Source organism: Podarcis tiliguerta, assembly GCF_965153285.1.
Source record: "Podarcis tiliguerta genome assembly, chromosome: 10".
Taxonomy (NCBI): Eukaryota; Metazoa; Chordata; class Lepidosauria; order Squamata; family Lacertidae; genus Podarcis; species Podarcis tiliguerta.
Window position 1 is genome coordinate 51970220 of NC_139543.1, and position 16867 is coordinate 51987086.

A 16867-nucleotide genomic window follows, 5' to 3' on the forward strand; every position below is an offset into this window, starting at 1 on the left:
TGCTGGGAAGTGGGAGTTCCCGGTGCTCCTTGGCTCAACAACCCCCTTCCTTTCAAGGAATGACCTTAACACCTTTCTCTGTCCCACAGCCCCCTACATTTTAATCACCTTCCCTTTTCTGTTCGCGGTGATGTTTGGCGATTGTGGCCACGGGACTGTCATGCTGGCCTTTGCTCTCTGGATGGTCAGCAACGAGAAGGCCCTCTTAGCCCAGAAAACTGACAATGAGGTGAGTGGCCTGGGGCAGAACTGTATGCTGACGGCAGTCTTCAAAGGTTTCGCTCCAGGGACAGAGAAATAATTTACCGTATTTTTCGCTCTATAAGACGCACCAGACCACAAGACGCACCTAGTTTTTGTAGGAGGAAAACAAGAAAAAAAATATTCTGAATCTCAGAAGCCAGAACAGCAAGAGGGATCACTGCTCAGTGAAAGCAGGAATCCCTCTCGCTGTTCTGGCTTCTGTGATAGCTGCGCAGCCTGCATTCGCTCCATAAGACGCACACACATTTCCCCTTACTTTTTAGGAGGGAAAAAGTGAGTCTTATAGAGCAAAAAATACGGTATTTCCAAACAGTAATTTGAAGCGGGGATCAGGAAAGGAGGATGACGATAAGTTCTTCCAAATGGCTCTTCATATACTGTAGGGATAAAGGTAAAGGTAAAAGGACCCCTAACCATTAGGTCCAGTTGTGGCCGACTCTGGGGTTGCGGCACTCATCTCGCTTTATTGGCCGAGGGAGCCGGTGTACAGCTTCCGGGTCATGTGGCTAGCATGACTCTGGCGAACCAGAGCAGTGCACGGAAACGCCGTTTACCTTCCTGCCGGAGCGGTACCTATTTATCTACTTGCACTTGATGTGCTTTCCAACTGCTAGGTGGGTAGGAGCTGAGACCAAGCAACGGGAGCTCACCCCATCGTGGGGATTCGAACCGCCGACCTTCTGATCGGCAAGTCCTAGGCTCTGTGGTTTAACCCACAGCGCCACCTGCATCCCACACTGTAGGGATAGGTAACCATTTTCACCCCCCAGGGCCGCAGGCCCTTCTGGGCAATGTTACAGGGGCCAGGAGTGGGCGGAGCAACAAATGCAAATTTTTACACAGGCCAGTTTCCACACACAAGGACACTCTTCCCTCCTCCCTCCAGGCAAGCAAGAAGATTACCAGAGTTCAAGGACACTTTCCAATCAGGCCAAAACACACCAGGGGAGCGTAGCTAGGCTAGCGATGGGAAGAGTTTAGAGGGCCAGAAAGTGAGCCCTAGAGGGCCACCTTTAGCCTGAGGCTTGCCAGCCCTTGTATGCTGCTCCTGATATTCTCTTTGCCCTGGCAATCGCCCTGTGCAGATCTGGAACACCTTTTTCAGCGGCCGCTACCTGATCCTCCTCATGAGCATCTTCTCCATCTACACCGGCTTCATCTACAACGATTGCTTCTCCAAGTCGTTCAATATATTTGGGTCTTCCTGGTCTGTCCGCCCCATGTACAGCGCCGGGAACTGGACGTAAGTGGCGAGCTGGGTCCTTGTGAGCCAACCTAGATGCTACCCTAAATGTGTGATGGCCACAGAAAACGGCGGCCAATAATAATAATAATAATAATAATAATAATATTATTATTATTATTTCCCCAGCCACTCTGGGCTGCTTTCAACAGAACATTAAAATACAATAATCTATTAAACATTAAAAGCTTCCCTGAACTTAAGATGTCTTCTAAAAGTCTAGTAGTTGTTTTTCTCTTTGACATCTGGTGGGAGGGTGTTCCACAGGGTGGGTGCCACTACCAAGAAGGCCCTCTGCCTGGTTCCCTGTAACTTGGCTTCTCATAGCAAGGGAACCCCCAGAAGGCTCTCAGCGCTGGACCTCAGTGTCTGGGCAGACGCTCCTTCAGATATACTGGACCGAGGCCGTTTAGGGCTTTGAAGGTCAGCACCAACACTTTGAATTGTGCTTGGAAAAGTACTGGGAACCAGTGTAGGCCTTTCAAGACCGGTGTTATCTGGTCTCAGCGGCCACTCCCAGTCATCAGTCTAGCTGCCGCATTCTGGATTAGTTGTAGTTTCCAGATCACCTTCAAAGGTAGCCCCACATAGAGCGCATTGCAAATGTACAGTTGTTGTGTCTCCCCTGCCCTTCCACAATGTCTTCTGGAATATTCCTCGGGTCGCAACCTTCCTCATTTCCCTGTCCCACACCAGTAGTGTCCAGGGGTGCAGAGCAGGAGCAGAGAAATAGCGAGGGGCAAACTCCCTTTGCCTCAGTTCAGAACGGGTTTGGCTAATGCAAAGTGGTTAGCAATGGTTTGGGATTTGGGTTTGGTGTTACTGTTTCTTCAAGCATCAAGCAATGGGGAAAACCCATCTCACTCCTGTGGGCAACCTAAGCAAATCACGTTTCTCTCTTCATCTGTAGGGAAGAAATTGTTCATAAGTCAGATACCCTCCAGCTGGATCCGGCAGTGGCAGGAGTTTTCTCTGGAAACCCCTATCCTTTTGGAATTGATCCGGTAATCAGAACTCCTCCTGACATTCGCAGTGGGTCATGGCGGAGGGAAGAGGGGTGATCTGTTGGTTGGGCCAATCTAAGATTTCTGGGGAAATAACAGATGGTAGCAAGTAGCAGATTGGGGTAACCAGCTTTGCTTCCTGTGTCTTTTTAACAAATGGAAGATAAGCAGAAATTCAACAGGTGAAGGGTCTAACCCAGGCATAGGCAAACTCGGCCCTCCAGATGTTTTGGGACTACAACTCCCATCATCCCTAGCTAACAGGACCCAGTGGTCAGGGATGATGGGAGTTGTAGTCCCAAAACATCTGGAGGGTTGAGTTTGCCTATGCCTGGTCTAGCCTTTGCTGCATTGCTGTGCTGGGCAAAAGCTTTTGCTCGTTGAATTTCTATCTGCCACTCAGCTGATCAAAGCATAGCACTGCGTCCATGTCGTGCCAGGTCAACTTCTCTTGGAGGCAATTTAGCGAGATGCATTTACTGAGCCTTTCCCAACTTGCCATGGTTGGATTGCAGCTCCCATCAGAGTTGGCAAAACGCACCATGTGGTTGTAATGAAATTCAAAGTTTTACTCAGAAATTGTTTGTATTGGAATACACAAATATTTTAGTGCAGGGCAGCTCAGTAACGTACACTTCCCTCACATCCAGTTACCTGGGAGGAGCCCCATACAATGCAATGAGACTTAACTTCTGAGTGGACATGTGCACATATTTATTAATGAACTTTCTTCCCTGCCCCTCCCCATAAGGCCTCTATTACAACCACAAAACCATTCGGTCACAACAACGTCAACGTACAGTTAGAAAAGGAAGTGGGGACAGCAAAACTCTTCCAGTCAGAACAGAAATAGTACAGATTGAACAAAAGACCTTAATCGCTGAATGCCAGCGGTGAAGTGGTACGTCTTGGGCATGCAAGCAGAAGCTGTCCAACAAAAGTTAGACCCACACCTCTGTGTGGAATGACTTCTGCAATTCAGGGGCTGCCACAGAGAAAACACTCTCCTGGGCTGCCAATCCCCACGTTTCCATGGATTAGCTTTTAAGGAGGGGAAACAATGGCACTGTAAATTGGAAATGTCCATCTGTATTCTGCATTAGCTGATGCTGGTTAACATTTTAGAAATGGAACAATGGAGTAGCGAATTTCCCACCGGGACATTTTCTTCCCCATATCATTCCTGCCTCCCATCAAAAGAACTCCACCTTGTTGAGGCTATTTGAAGCAAGCAGGAGAGAGCTTCCCCATTAACGTCTTAATTGTGTCGGCCAAGTATCTGGTCACTAGATGGCAGCCTTGGTTGCAAGTAAACCCTTCTCCTTGGAGACCCTTCTAGTGGCAGTCACACAGCGGCAGACTTTGGGTGGCGCTGCATAGGCCTCATCCTGTTTCAGTCCATCAGTCATATTTGCCTATTTCAGCCAGACTGGTCCATAGGTTTACCAAGACACAAACAGTACAATTGAAAACAGTGGAGAACAATACACGAGGAATATGCATTCAACACCTCCCCTCTCACATGCTCAGTGGATGCTAGGATAACATCCCCAGTGACTGATTGTGTTCAGCATTCGTGGGAAAGGGGCCCTTTGAAGGGAATGTGTGAAGCTAGAGGCAGGCCCTTTCTGGTGGCACTGATCCTGTCATTCATCAGGATTGGGGGGCGAGTGCAGGCGGTGAGGTCGGGGGACAGAGATGGGAAGACCTGTCAATTTCTCTTCTCCCCATTTCTCGCCTTTCTGGTCTTAAATTCGGTTCTCCGCGTTTCTGAGGCAAATTTGCATATTATTATTATTTTTAATACCTTCATGAAAATCAGTTAGCATTTTGGTACGAATTTCTCCTCGAAGACACATTTTTGTATGCAGTTTTGACTCACCTATTTACAAAGCAATTTCCCCTAACATAAAGCATCATTAATGCAATTTTGACTACAGTGGTACCTCGGGTTACATATGCTTCAGGTTACATACGCTAACCCAGAAATAGTACCTCGGGTTAAGAACTTTGCTTCAGGATGAGAACAGAAATCGCACGCTGGCGGCGCAGCGGCAGTGGGAGGCCCCATTAGCTAAAGTGGTGCTTCAGGTTAAGAACAGTTTCAGGTTAAGAACGGACCTCCAGAATGAATTAAGTACGTAACCAGAGGTACCACTGTATATGCATTCTTGCAGATATTGAAGACCTGCATCACAAAATTCAGATAAGCTCAAATTTCAAAGCATATCTGTGTTTTGGTTTGTATATTGTATATTGTTTTGGATTCAATCAATTTACTTTTAAATGCACATCAAATTGAATTTCTCCCTCATCCCTAGTTTGGGGCTATGACCCCTCACTGGCATATACATCTGCAGGGTGCTTCTGCCCCCAAACCCAGCTCTCCATTGACCTTGCTGCCTCCTCTTTGCCCCACTCTATCCCAATTCTGGAGAGCAGCAGTATTGCTGCCAGAACAGCACTGCTACCACACCCAGCCCATGCTGCTCCCATCTCAGTGTCCAGGATGCAGGGGGTGGCATGGATTGGATGAATGGCACTTTTAAGATTAGAGGAGTAATGCCTTCTGTGTTTATAATCTCGTGGCCTGACAGGCCCTTACTTACAACTTTCATTATGTTCACGTGTCTTCTTTCCTGTTTCTCCAAGATCTGGAACATTGCAAGCAACAAGTTGACGTTTTTAAATTCCTACAAAATGAAGATGTCTGTTGTCATGGGAATCACACACATGGTCTTTGGGGTAATACTCAGTCTCTTCAACTACATGTAAGTTTAAATGTCCCATGCTTAATTCATAAGTTGCTTGTTGTAGTATACAACTGTGATTCATTTGTAGGTTTCCTGAACTGGAATCCCTTTTTTGCTGTTCTGCCTTGGAGATCTTGCTGTTTCCCAGGCCCAGCTGCCTTGGTTCTTCATTTGTGATCTCTTTGCTCTCCCTGTTTTCATTTGACCATATCTTCAGTGTCCGTATTCCTCATGTAGGAGAATGTTGGGCTTCCTCAGTGTTGCTGAGAGACTGAATTAATTAAACTCTGCCAAGAGAGGGTCCCTTAATTACCACTCCAGACTGACCAATATTTTAAGAATGCAGGAAGTAAAGCTACCTTCTTAGTGATTTGGTCAAGGCATCAGATTAGAATAATGACTTGTAGGTTCTGGAGTTGAAAGGCTTTATTCATGCAGGAACTATTTGCAAGATGGGTGGAGATAGGAGAGAAATAGCAGACATCTTTTCTGGAGGAATAGCAAACAAGACAACTCAGCTTTTAGGGGTTAACTTAAACAGAGGGGTTACAAGAAAATTCTGGCTAGATTGCTACATAGGCAGTGTCCTCTGGTTGTTTAAAACAACACATGCATTAATTAGAACCTTAAGAGAAGGAAGCATACTGCTTTCCTCCAACAGATTCTTCTTCTTCTTACAAAGAATTACCAATCTCCATGTTGTTGAGCACTTTCAGGAAGGTGAAAGCCATCCCACCACCAATTATCATCTCATTGACTTGATCCAGCATGTTTTGGGTCAGCTGAATCTTATCTTGAACTTCAGCACTTCCAAGGATTGCTAGCAAGGGTCACTCTGAACTTTCTAGAGCAGCTTTTTTTCAACCTTGGGTCCCCAGATGTTTTTGAGTTACAACTCCCTTCATCATTGACCACTGGCCATGCTAGCTTGGAATGATGGGAGTTGTAGTTCAACAACATTTGGGGACTCAAGATTGAGAAAAGCTGCTCTAGAGCTTTAGCAAAATAATCATGTTCTTTATCAGGAAACCAGCAGCTTTGAGGTAGATTTAACCCAACCATGGAACTGTGAGCTCTGTGTGCAGTTCCGAAAGCACCAATGATAAAATCATCTCCTAGTTTAGAAAGTGCTGCTCTGAAATCACCTACCTTTGCTGAGTCAGCCTTGATTCAGTATCTTCCCCTTTCCCTTCCTCTTCTGCATGGAATCAGAGGTTTCCCTGAAGAGTGACTGAGCTAGTTTCAGGATCAGAACCAGCTGCTTCCACCTCTGAACCCACACAGTCTTCCAGGAACAAGGCATCCCTATCAAGGAGAATTTCTCAGGCATAGGAACTCCACCAAATCACCCCAGCTGACTCATCAGTACCACAGACCTATCTCTGTGGTCCAAGAAATGCTTGATGGTTGGGACAGCTGCCCTGATTCTCTGGTGGTTGGTTGTCCTTCATTGGGACATTGAAGTCAACCTGCATGTCCATGTGCTTGCCCTTTACGTTCACATTGTCCAGGATGGGCATAGTAGAGAGACTTTTTCTCAACAGAAGACGCTGGCTCAGTCTTGCTTGACCAAACAATTGCAGCCTCTTCTTTCTTCATTGGGTGCAGTTGAAAAGAGCAATCCACGTGTCACTTGTTTTCCAAGTACCTTGCAAGATCGGTAGTATCTGGTACTTTGCAGAAGCAGGATGTTCCTATCTTTGCTGGCCATGGTCTGATGTATTACAACAGAAGCACCTAGGAAGCAATCTGCCTTATCTTGGCTTCCTGTTTTTACTGACTGTTAGAAACGGTTGCACTAGACTTCATTTAAGCTGGCAAAAAGTGAGAGCAAGGCATATGTGCGGGGGGGGGGGGGGGAGCCATTGATTATAGATGTATGTAAAGCTAACAATCAAGAAAGCTAGATTGTAATTTTATTTCAAGATCAAATCAGTATTATTTTGATCGGTTGTCGCGGGGCTCCTAAAAGGCCCATAGGCCTATTTAGTAATCCGGCACTGTCTGGTGGCTTCACCTTACCAGAATAAACCAACTGGTGATTTAATATGGCCCAATTGTCCTCCTTCCTTACACATCATCCTGTAAATCAGCTTTCTCCAACAGGCTGCCTTCTAGATGTTGCAGGGCTACAACTCCCACCATCATCTCCATCTAGAATAGCCAATGGCCAAGAGGAATGATGGGAGGAGTCCAATAATGTCTGGAGGACACCACACTGTGGGAAGCTGCTGCAAACTCTCTTTGCTTCCACACTGATGTTTTTCCTTCTCTTGGCTTCTGTCTTCCCAGATATTTCAGGCAAACCCTCAACATCATCCTGCAGTTCATCCCACAGATGATTTTCATCCTCTGCCTGTTTGGTTACCTGGTTTTCATGATTATTTTCAAGTGGTGCCAATATGGTGTTGCTGACGCCCAAGACGCCCCAAGCATCCTCATCCATTTTATCAACATGTTTCTGTTCAGTTACAGCGATGAGACAAATGCTCCTCTGTATGTGCATCAGGTATGGTCTCCTTTCTCTTTTGCTAAGAACTTTGTTATTGAGGAAGTACACTTTAGCCAAGCCTAGAGTTTTATATGCTAACCTTTTTAAAAAAATAACAGGGTGTTTTTTCCCCACAAATTAAGTTAAGATAAAATTCTGGCTGAGACTGACGGGAGTTTTAGTCTAAAATATTTGAGGGGCACCAGGTTTGGAAGGCTGGTTTTGTGCTATTTTTGACTATTTGTCATGGACTAAGGAGGATGCAGAGTCTAATGTAGCTGAGGGCTACCGGATTTTCCCGGACATTACTGAGATTTCAAAGGCAGAATTGATGTCCAGGGGGAATTTCTGAAAAAGCAGTGCTTTGTCCTGGATCTTAGGCAAGTCAATTGAAAAATTGTGGGGGGTTTTTTGGAGTTTTTGTAAAAAAAAAAAAAAAAGGAAGGGAAAAAGCTGCTGGTTTTTATTTTTTGAAATATGGCCACCCTAATGTAGCTCTGTGTGTTGGAAACGGTATGTTTTCATGCTGTAGAGCCCTGGATCTGCCAGTACTGGAAAAGGGGTTCTTATAAAAACTAGGTGTTGAGAAAGCAGGCAAGCAGAGACTTCAGGTGAAACAGATAAACTTCATTTTGTTCAGAAAGCTTAATCTCAGAGTAATGAAAATGAGAACAAAACAACCCAGCCCGTTTCACGGCAGACTTTTGTGTGCCCTGTAAATGGCACAGAATCACTCAGTTCCAGGTTACAAATTAAAAGTGCATACATGAGCTTGCAAGTAGCAGATTGGCAAACGCTCTTGATTTATGAGCACGCTCTTGAGGAAGGAGAATACAGGCAGCATGCGTGGCAAACCATCTTAAATCAAAAGCACAGTTTGAAAGTTGCGAAACATTTCCCCAAAGAGTCCTAATTAATCACGTTGGTAAGGGAGCTTCAGCGTTCAGTGGTTTCCCAGGATATGTTTCTGTTTCTCAAATATCAATTTCACTGATCTTCAGCCAGAATGGTTGAGTTTCTCAGAACACATAGGGCCACTTCTTTTAACAAAACCGTATTGCCAAATTATAGCTCCTTCCCTCAAGGTAAAATAAACTTCCTTACATGGGTCTCATCTGCACCATACATTTAAAGCAGTATCATACCACTTTAAACAATCATGGTTCACACACCCCAAGAATCCTGGGAACTGTAGCATGTTAGGAGACCCCTATTTCCCTCCAGATCTACAATTCCCATAGTTCCCTGGCAAGAGGGATCGAGTGTTAAACCACTCAGAATTGGAGCTCTCGGTGAGCCAGTGTGTTATTTTCCAATATCACAGCAGAATTGCATTTTTGAAAAAAAGATATTTGACCCCGAATTTTCCTTTAAGCAGGTGTGGGTGGGTGGTGTGTATTGCTTATCTAACTATCTTATTTCCTTCCTTGTAGCAAGAAGTACAAACCTTCCTGGTAATTTTTGCCCTGATTTCTGTTCCTTGGATGCTTTTGATTAAACCTTTCATCCTTCGAGCCAATCACCAGAGAGCTCAGCGTATGGTAAGAATAAAGGTCTCTTGAGACATTTGGCCTCCTTGCTAGAGGTAAAGGCAGTCTTGGGTTGAGTGAGATGAGCTGAAGATTTTGTAGCAAAGATTTGCAGATCTCATGGTTTGCAAGTCATTACAAGCATCTGCGATAGGTGATCAACCAGACTGATTGGAATTGGAAAGAGGATATATCAATTATACTAATCTTCTAGACACCCAGCGTGTGTGGGTTAACAACAAAGGAAAAATGGCTGGCGCCTGTTTCTAAAACACAGGGGTTTGCAACCCCTCCAGCAGGAGAAAGCCCCATTAGCAGAGTTAAAACTCACAAGTTTATGCAGCAGCGAAGCATCAGTAATATATAGGCTACCCATTGAGGTGGTCTTTGCTGAAAGATGGTGGCTTGACCAATAGCTATGCAATAAACTTCATTTTTGAACAAAAGGCTGAGTCCGCTTCTCTAACTTTCTGTCTGCTAGGCCGCAGTCCGCTCTTGCTCATATAAAAAGCAGCTTTCTGAATTCAGTCCATTTGAAAACTATTATAATGCAACCCAAACATTAAACCACTGGAAGAGACTTGCTAACAAGTTCCCCCCACCCCCACAATATATACAATATTAATTTCTTAGATGGGTGTTGATTTCATTCAAAGATTATTTTCACTGCCCTGTAATTCATTGTTTCGCCATCTGAAGTACATTTAGACATTCCCCATAGCAACTGACTACTAATGAGCCCATTTGTCAGCCAAAGCCTTATTCAATAATAAGAACCTTTTTTGTAGCTTGTTAAGATGTGAAATTGATGTCTGGTAAAAATTTTGACAGTGAGGCGACAGAAAAATGGATTGCCTGATGCATGTATATAGAAATAGGTTGATTACTATGCAATCAAAGGATCTCTTTAAACCAGGACTGGGGAGCCTCAGACTCAGGGGGCCAAATAAGAACCTCCTGGTTCCTCTATTCAGCTCTCAGGTTTCTCCTCAGGAGACCTTCTCCAGACCTAGCTTGACTGCTTCTGCCTGACTGCCGTGTGTGTGTGTGTGTGTGTGTGTGTGTGTGTGTGTGTTGAAAGCTCTTGTCTTTGAGGAGCTGTAATGTAGCCAGCTGTACTGAGGTAAGAACTGAAACCTGAAGGAGCGTCTCCACCCCCATTGTTCAGCCCAGACACTGAGGTGTCCAGCTCCGAGGGCCTTCTGGCAGTTCCCTCACTGTGAAAAGTGAGGTTACAAGGAACCAGGGCCTTCTCAGTGGTGGCACCACCCTGTGGAACGCCCTCCCATCAGATGTCAAGGAAATAAACAACTATCTGACTTTTAGAAGATATCTGAAAGCAGCCCTGTTTAGGGAACTTTTTAATGTTTCATCTTTTATTGTGTTTTTAATATTCTGTTGGGAGCTGCCCAGAGTGGCTGGGGAAACCCAACCCAATGGGCGAAGTATAAATAATAAATTATTATATTATAATCCATTGCCCACCCTACCCCTGGCAGGCAGGTCCTGGGAGCTTGACCACAAGAATTAGGGGGCCTTGGGCTGAATGGGGGTACCAACCTGTGATGTAAATGAAATATTATTATTTTAAAAAACTATTTCTGCAAAAAAAGGTCTTATCTTTTGCTGGATCTGCTTTTTTTGGAGTACACTGACTAAAGCCGTTCTCTGTTTTGCTTCTCTTAAGCTGGCTTCACCTGAGCTGTCGGAGAGCCCCACTGGGGACATTGAGGTGGAGATCATTAAGTCCGACTATCCTAAGAAGCCAGTCCAAGAAGACCACAGTGATGGCGGTCACCATGGCGGGCATGAGGACCATGAGGAAGAGGTAGGGGCAACCAAAAGTAGGGGAGGAAGAGGTAGGGCTGGAGAAACTCCCCTATGGAGAGGAGAAAACATGGTTTCTGCATTTTGAGGCTTTTTAGTCAAGAAGAAAGAGATGCAGGAAATTATTTATGCTGTGGAGAAAGTGAATTGGGAGAGGTTTTGTTTCCCCCCCTCCCTCATAGCACTAGAACCCGGGGTCCTCCACTGAAGCCGATTGTACTGTTTTACATATATTCAGTAAAACAATGAACATTAATAAACCAACCATGCACTGATGTACAGTTACTAACATGAGATTGCATTTGTTTTGTTTTGTTTTTTGTTTATCAATGCCTGATGAAGCTGATTAATGTGAGCTTCAGAACAGACAAAAGGAGCATGTAGGCCACTTTCAGCCAAAGTACAGTATTTGAAGAATTGTGTGCAGAGGTTATATGGCATTACTGGCAAGTGGCCGTTATCCTGTATATATATCTATATAGCTAGAGATATACAAGCAGACACTAGCAGCTTTGTCTCCAATATTGCTCAGGAATTCTAAAACACACACACACACATCATTGCAGATTTGGAAGGGTCTGTCTTAATTCAACATGGTGTCCAGTTGGGTCCAAATGTAGTTGAAAGGTCAACAGCATTAGTGTGATTAAAGAATGAAGGCAGTATTGCTAGCAGGTGCTCTGTTTGAGAAACAAATCCAAAATATTTAGGGGAGAACCGGTTATGTAGTTTTTATTTATTGATTTATTTATTAAATTTTAGTAATAAAGAAAAAGAAATGCAAAAGCATACAAAAATAAGGCTGCTATTTACATACACATAAACACTTCCCACCCCTATATCTTCCCACTACCACACCCTTTAACCCCCCTCCACAACATCTCTACTTCCTTATCTTATAGATTCGATACTATCATTGCAATTTTTATCTTCAAGTTCTTCATGAATCATACCCTAGTAGCTCTTGGTTTTTTCGCAGCTCCACCAGATATGGAACAATGTTCCTTCCATTTCCCACATTTCCAGCATAAATTAGACTTTTGTTTATAAATTTTGGCAAGCTTTGATGGTGTTAGGTACCACCTGAAAAACATTTTCTTGAAATTCTCTTTTATGGTGTAGCAAGCAGTGAACCTAATATCTATACACCAGAGCCTTTCCCACTGTTCCAAATATATTGTATGGCCGATGTCTTGAGCCCACTTTACCATCACCTCTTTAACTACTTCTTCTTGTAGGTCCCAATCTAATAAGATTGCAAACCTTTGATAATGTTTTCTTATTGCTTTTCAATAGTACATTGTGCAATTTCGATTCTTCTGTGCCAAATCCTCAGTTATGTTGTTCTTTGAGTGCTCCTGGCCACAATATAGATGTCATTTTTCCCCTTTAAAATCTCTTTCAGTTCAACTTTGGAGACATCTTTGTTCACCAGGCTATTCACACCATTGAATATTGCCTGGGTTGCATTTCCAACACAGCTTCCTACCTTCGGCTCTGGGCGCTGAGCTTGGCTCATGCACGTGAGTTTTTCATTTGTGGTGCTCACTGTGTTTTACGTCTCTGAATGGCAGAGTTGGAAGGGAGCCTGACGGTCATCTAATCCAACCCCTTGAAGTGCAGGAATATGCAGTTGTCCCTTACAGGGATTAAACCTGTTTTGGCATGGGATGAGAGAATACTAATACTAGGCATCTCTGCAGAGTAGGTGTTGGGAACCTGGTAACTACCAGGCATTGCTGGACTCCAGTTCCCATCAGCCATTGATGAAACTCAGTCCAACAACTTCTGGAGGGCCACAGGTTCCTCAACCCCCCAGAGATTATTTGAACCACCAGCAGATAATTAGGAACTCAGTGACAATGTACAAGGAAGGTCCTACTGCATTCAACTAAGTTTTACTCAGAATAGAGTCATTGACATGAATGGATCTAACTTATCCATGCTCATGAATTTCAACAGGTCTACTCTAAGCAAAGCTTAGTTGAATACCACACACAGGCACATTTAAGCTAAAAGTGAGCCCAAAGATGGGGAGTGTTTTTTCAACGTTTTGGGCATTGCCAAGAAAACACCACCACCCTTCTGGGGCAATTTGGTGGGCCTTGTATTGAGAGGAGGTGACAAGGTTCACCCACATAGTCTGAGGGTGATCAGTGGTGCAGCTGACTGGGTTCAGCCAAATGACTGATGCAGGCAGCAGTGCCCTCCCTTGGAGCTGGCTTTGTTCATTCTTGGTGATGTCATTGGAAAGCCAGTTCTGATCAGTTACAGAGCTGCGATGCCATCACGTTCAATATTGGTTGGGGGCACTCTTTAAGAACAGAGCCCTAGGCAGGAAAAATAATGGCACTGATTCATCAACAAAGTAAGTAGAAAGTGTCAGTGAAGTAAGTAGATATTGTTGTATTACAAAGGTTGAAGCGCCATCCACTGCTGGCATGTGGCCCTTGGGAGGCTGTGCCTTTGAATACTTTCTTTATCCTGAGCAAATTGTTTTGTACGATTGGCTTTTCGGACTGATGAAGCATGTAGTGAAACCTGTAATATATTGGGAGAACAGGTCTCCTTTTGCCCACTTGCATTCTTCTCACCAGGGTATATGACTTTGTGTTTCCAACTCAAGACCCATTGAAGAACAGCTTTGAAAAACTTTTTCATATTCTCCAGTGCGCTTACCTTTGCTGTTGTGGCGGCACGGGGTTGCCGTTGCAGGATTGGACTTACGCTACTTGTTGAACGGTTCTGTATAACGTTTACGGCACACGTAACTTGTTAAGACAGAGTTGTACATTTATCCACTCTGTGTTTACAGTATCTCCGGGCTTTGTCTTGCACATGGCACCTTAGTATGTTTGTTGTTTGAATGGTTATAAGCCTATCTCTATTCTAGCTATTATTCTAGTAAATTTGGTTTTATACTTATAAGCCAGTTTTTGGTGGAGTTGTTTTGTTGTATTATTATCACTGTTACCACGTTTGATACTTTGTGTATATATAAAACAGGTTCTGGCCTTCGTGGTGGTGGGAGGAACAGAAGGGAGCTGTGACTTACTCTTATTGGGGGGATCTCCTGCCTGAATGGTCTTTAATGTCTTGCTGTTCGTGGCTGTTTCTTGTGTGACATTTGCCCTTGTAATCTCTTCCTCTTTGTTTCTCCAGAGCTCTCAGAGGTCCTCTGGGGCCAGGTGCTGATCATCTCATTCCACTCCAGTGGCAACTGGGTAGGACTCATCGTAATCTTCGTCCTCTTTGCCGTCTTTGCTGCTCTGACTGTAGCCATTTTACTGATCATGGAGGGCCTCTCTGCCTTCCTGCATGCCCTGAGACTTCACTGGTAGGTAACCTGGGTGCATTTGAGTAGGGAAAGGGTTGACAAAGAAATAACAAAAGGAAGTAGTTTGCAAATGTATCGCTATGGGTTCCCCACATCCCCAGTCGGCTCAGTGATACCCTCCTGCAGGAGAGGACTTGGGAGAGTTGTGGCACTTCTTGAAACGTTTAGAATCATAGAATCATAGAGTTGGAAGAGACCACAAGGGCCATCGAGTCCAACCCCCTGCCAAGCAGGAACCACCATCAGACCACTCCTGACATATGGTTGTCAAGCCTCTGTTTAGTTTCTTTACAATTCTACAAGTTGAGCATAGGCGGAGGTGATCGGTGATACACATTCCTACCAAGGAGTAGATCTGCTACCTTATATCGGATCTGCAGACAGAGACATCTACATCACAAAGAGGCTTCTAGCCTTTAGATCACAGCTCATTTCTTCTGGGATAGGGAGAGAAATTTGATTCAGGCGAAAGACAGTGTTTTAATGGATGCATTGTTTTGAGCTTCTCTTTTCAAAAATGTGGAAAAAAATGCTTAACTATTTCCTTTTGTAAACCACTTTGATTGCTGTTTAATAGAAAAGTAGGATAGTAAAAGGGATGTGGGTGGCGCTGTGGGTTAAACCACAGAGCCTAGGGCTTGCTGATCAGAAGGTTGGCGGTTCGAATCCCCGCGACGGGGTGAGCTCCCATTGCTCGGTCCCTGCTCCTGCCCACCTAGCAGTTCGAAAGCACGTCAAAGTGCAAGTAGATAAATAGGTACCGCTCCAGCAGGAAGGTAAACGGCGTTTCCATGCGCTGCTCTGGTTCCCCAGAAGCAGCTTAGTCAAGCTGGCCACATGACCTGGAAGCTGTACGCCAGCTTCCTCAGCCAATAAAGCAAGATGAGCGCCGCAACCCCAGAGTCGACCACGACTGGACCTAATGGTCAGGGGTCCCTTTACCTTAGGATAGAAATACTAAACTTGACCAGTGGTCCACAGACCTCAGGGGGGCTGCGTAACCCACCCAGTGGGTCTGTGGCACCATTCACATAATAAAAACTACCATAGCGATAGGTAGGGGGGTCCATGGCTTGGCTTTTGAAAACAAAGGGCTGGCTGTACTTGGCTAATTGAGAACTGCTGAATTGGATTAAACTAACCCCTCAATGAACACCGAACCCTGTTTATTTGACATGCCTTTCTTTCCCCTTCCATTAGGGTGGAGTTCCAGAACAAATTCTACTCTGGGGCAGGATATGCATTTGTGCCATTCTCCTTTAAAGCCATCATAGAACGAACAGAAGACTGAAGCCCACTTAGAGCATGGAGATCTAAAACTTTCAAGACTGCTTCTCCTCCTCTTCCTAACTCTCAAGATTAGCTTCCTCCTCCTCCAGCCACAAGGGAAAGTTGTTCAGCTTCAGGAATACTTCACAATATTTCCCTCTATAAACCACTGTAAAAAAAAACAAAAAGTGGGAGTCAGTGGTTTATTTAAAAAGATGTACCACCCAAGGTCTCTTTCACCTCTGCACTCATTTTGTTCAATGTCACTCTGCTCCATGTGAAAGGAATCTGCAATTTGGACCTAGCAAAGTCATAAACAAGTTTATGTTCCATTTCAGATTGCAGGTATGTAGACGCACACGATTGGATTCTCCTCCATACCAACATGGGACAGGACCATCTACATCAGCGGTTCTCAACCTGTAGGTCCTCCCATCATCTCTGAGCTCTGGCCTTGCTAGCTAGGGGTGATGGGAGTTGTAGTTCAACAACATATGGGGACCCACAGGTTGAGAAAGGCTGGTCTACATAAAAGACTAAGGGCCAAGGATATGTTGGGCCAATGGAGTTTCATGTTAGGAGCCCCTGTTGAGATTTTCTTTTTGTAAAAAGCAGCTGCAAGGTCAGGGCATATGGGGGATAGTGACTGACCCTCCCCAACAGTGACACAGAACCTCACCCACCCTTGGGGATCCATTAGCCACGTGGGACTTAAATGTTTCAGCCTGCAAGCTTTTCTCTCTGTGAGTAATCATAGCTGCTTTTACAAAATAATAAAAGCATTGAGGGTTCAAAAGCAGCAGCTCGCAATGCAATATGTAGTTTGGCCCTTAATATCAGGGGAAAGCATTCTAGCCTAGCCCTTGCCCATCCTGCCAGTTTTCAAGGTGCAGGGCACATTTGTTGTATAGAGGAGCATTTAAGCATCTGAGCTCCCTTCTGTATTCTGAAGTGGTACGGCCCAGACATAGATTTGCCATCTCAATGAGAACTAGGACCTTGGTTTCTGCAAATGTAATACTTCCCAACTTTGCTGCGCAACATGCTTTTCTGCTGTGCCATACCCAGCCAGGAGCCAGACTTGTGTTGATGCCTCCTATAGATTTTGGCTCCCCCAAATCCGGTAATAACATGCACTTCTGGTTAGCAA

At 44.7% G+C, this 16867-nt stretch overlaps 1 protein-coding gene across 1 annotated transcript in view; it reads left to right on the top strand.

Moving 5' to 3' along the window:
• Window positions 1-15905, top strand: part of ATP6V0A4 (ATPase H+ transporting V0 subunit a4) — a gene marked incomplete at its 5' end in the record, with an annotated part of 34202 nt that extends 18297 nt beyond the window's left edge. The window contains 10 exons of the mRNA XM_083401448.1: window positions 90-229; window positions 1350-1507; window positions 2418-2511; window positions 5164-5282; window positions 7557-7773; window positions 9189-9296; window positions 10972-11112; window positions 12517-12634; window positions 14274-14448; window positions 15649-15905. Coding sequence (XP_083257574.1) covers window positions 90-229; window positions 1350-1507; window positions 2418-2511; window positions 5164-5282; window positions 7557-7773; window positions 9189-9296; window positions 10972-11112; window positions 12517-12634; window positions 14274-14448; window positions 15649-15739 — 1361 coding nt within the window. The 3' untranslated portion in view covers window positions 15740-15905. The remainder of the gene's footprint in view (window positions 1-89; window positions 230-1349; window positions 1508-2417; window positions 2512-5163; window positions 5283-7556; window positions 7774-9188; window positions 9297-10971; window positions 11113-12516; window positions 12635-14273; window positions 14449-15648) is intronic.
• Between the last annotated feature and the right edge of the window lie 962 nt (window positions 15906-16867).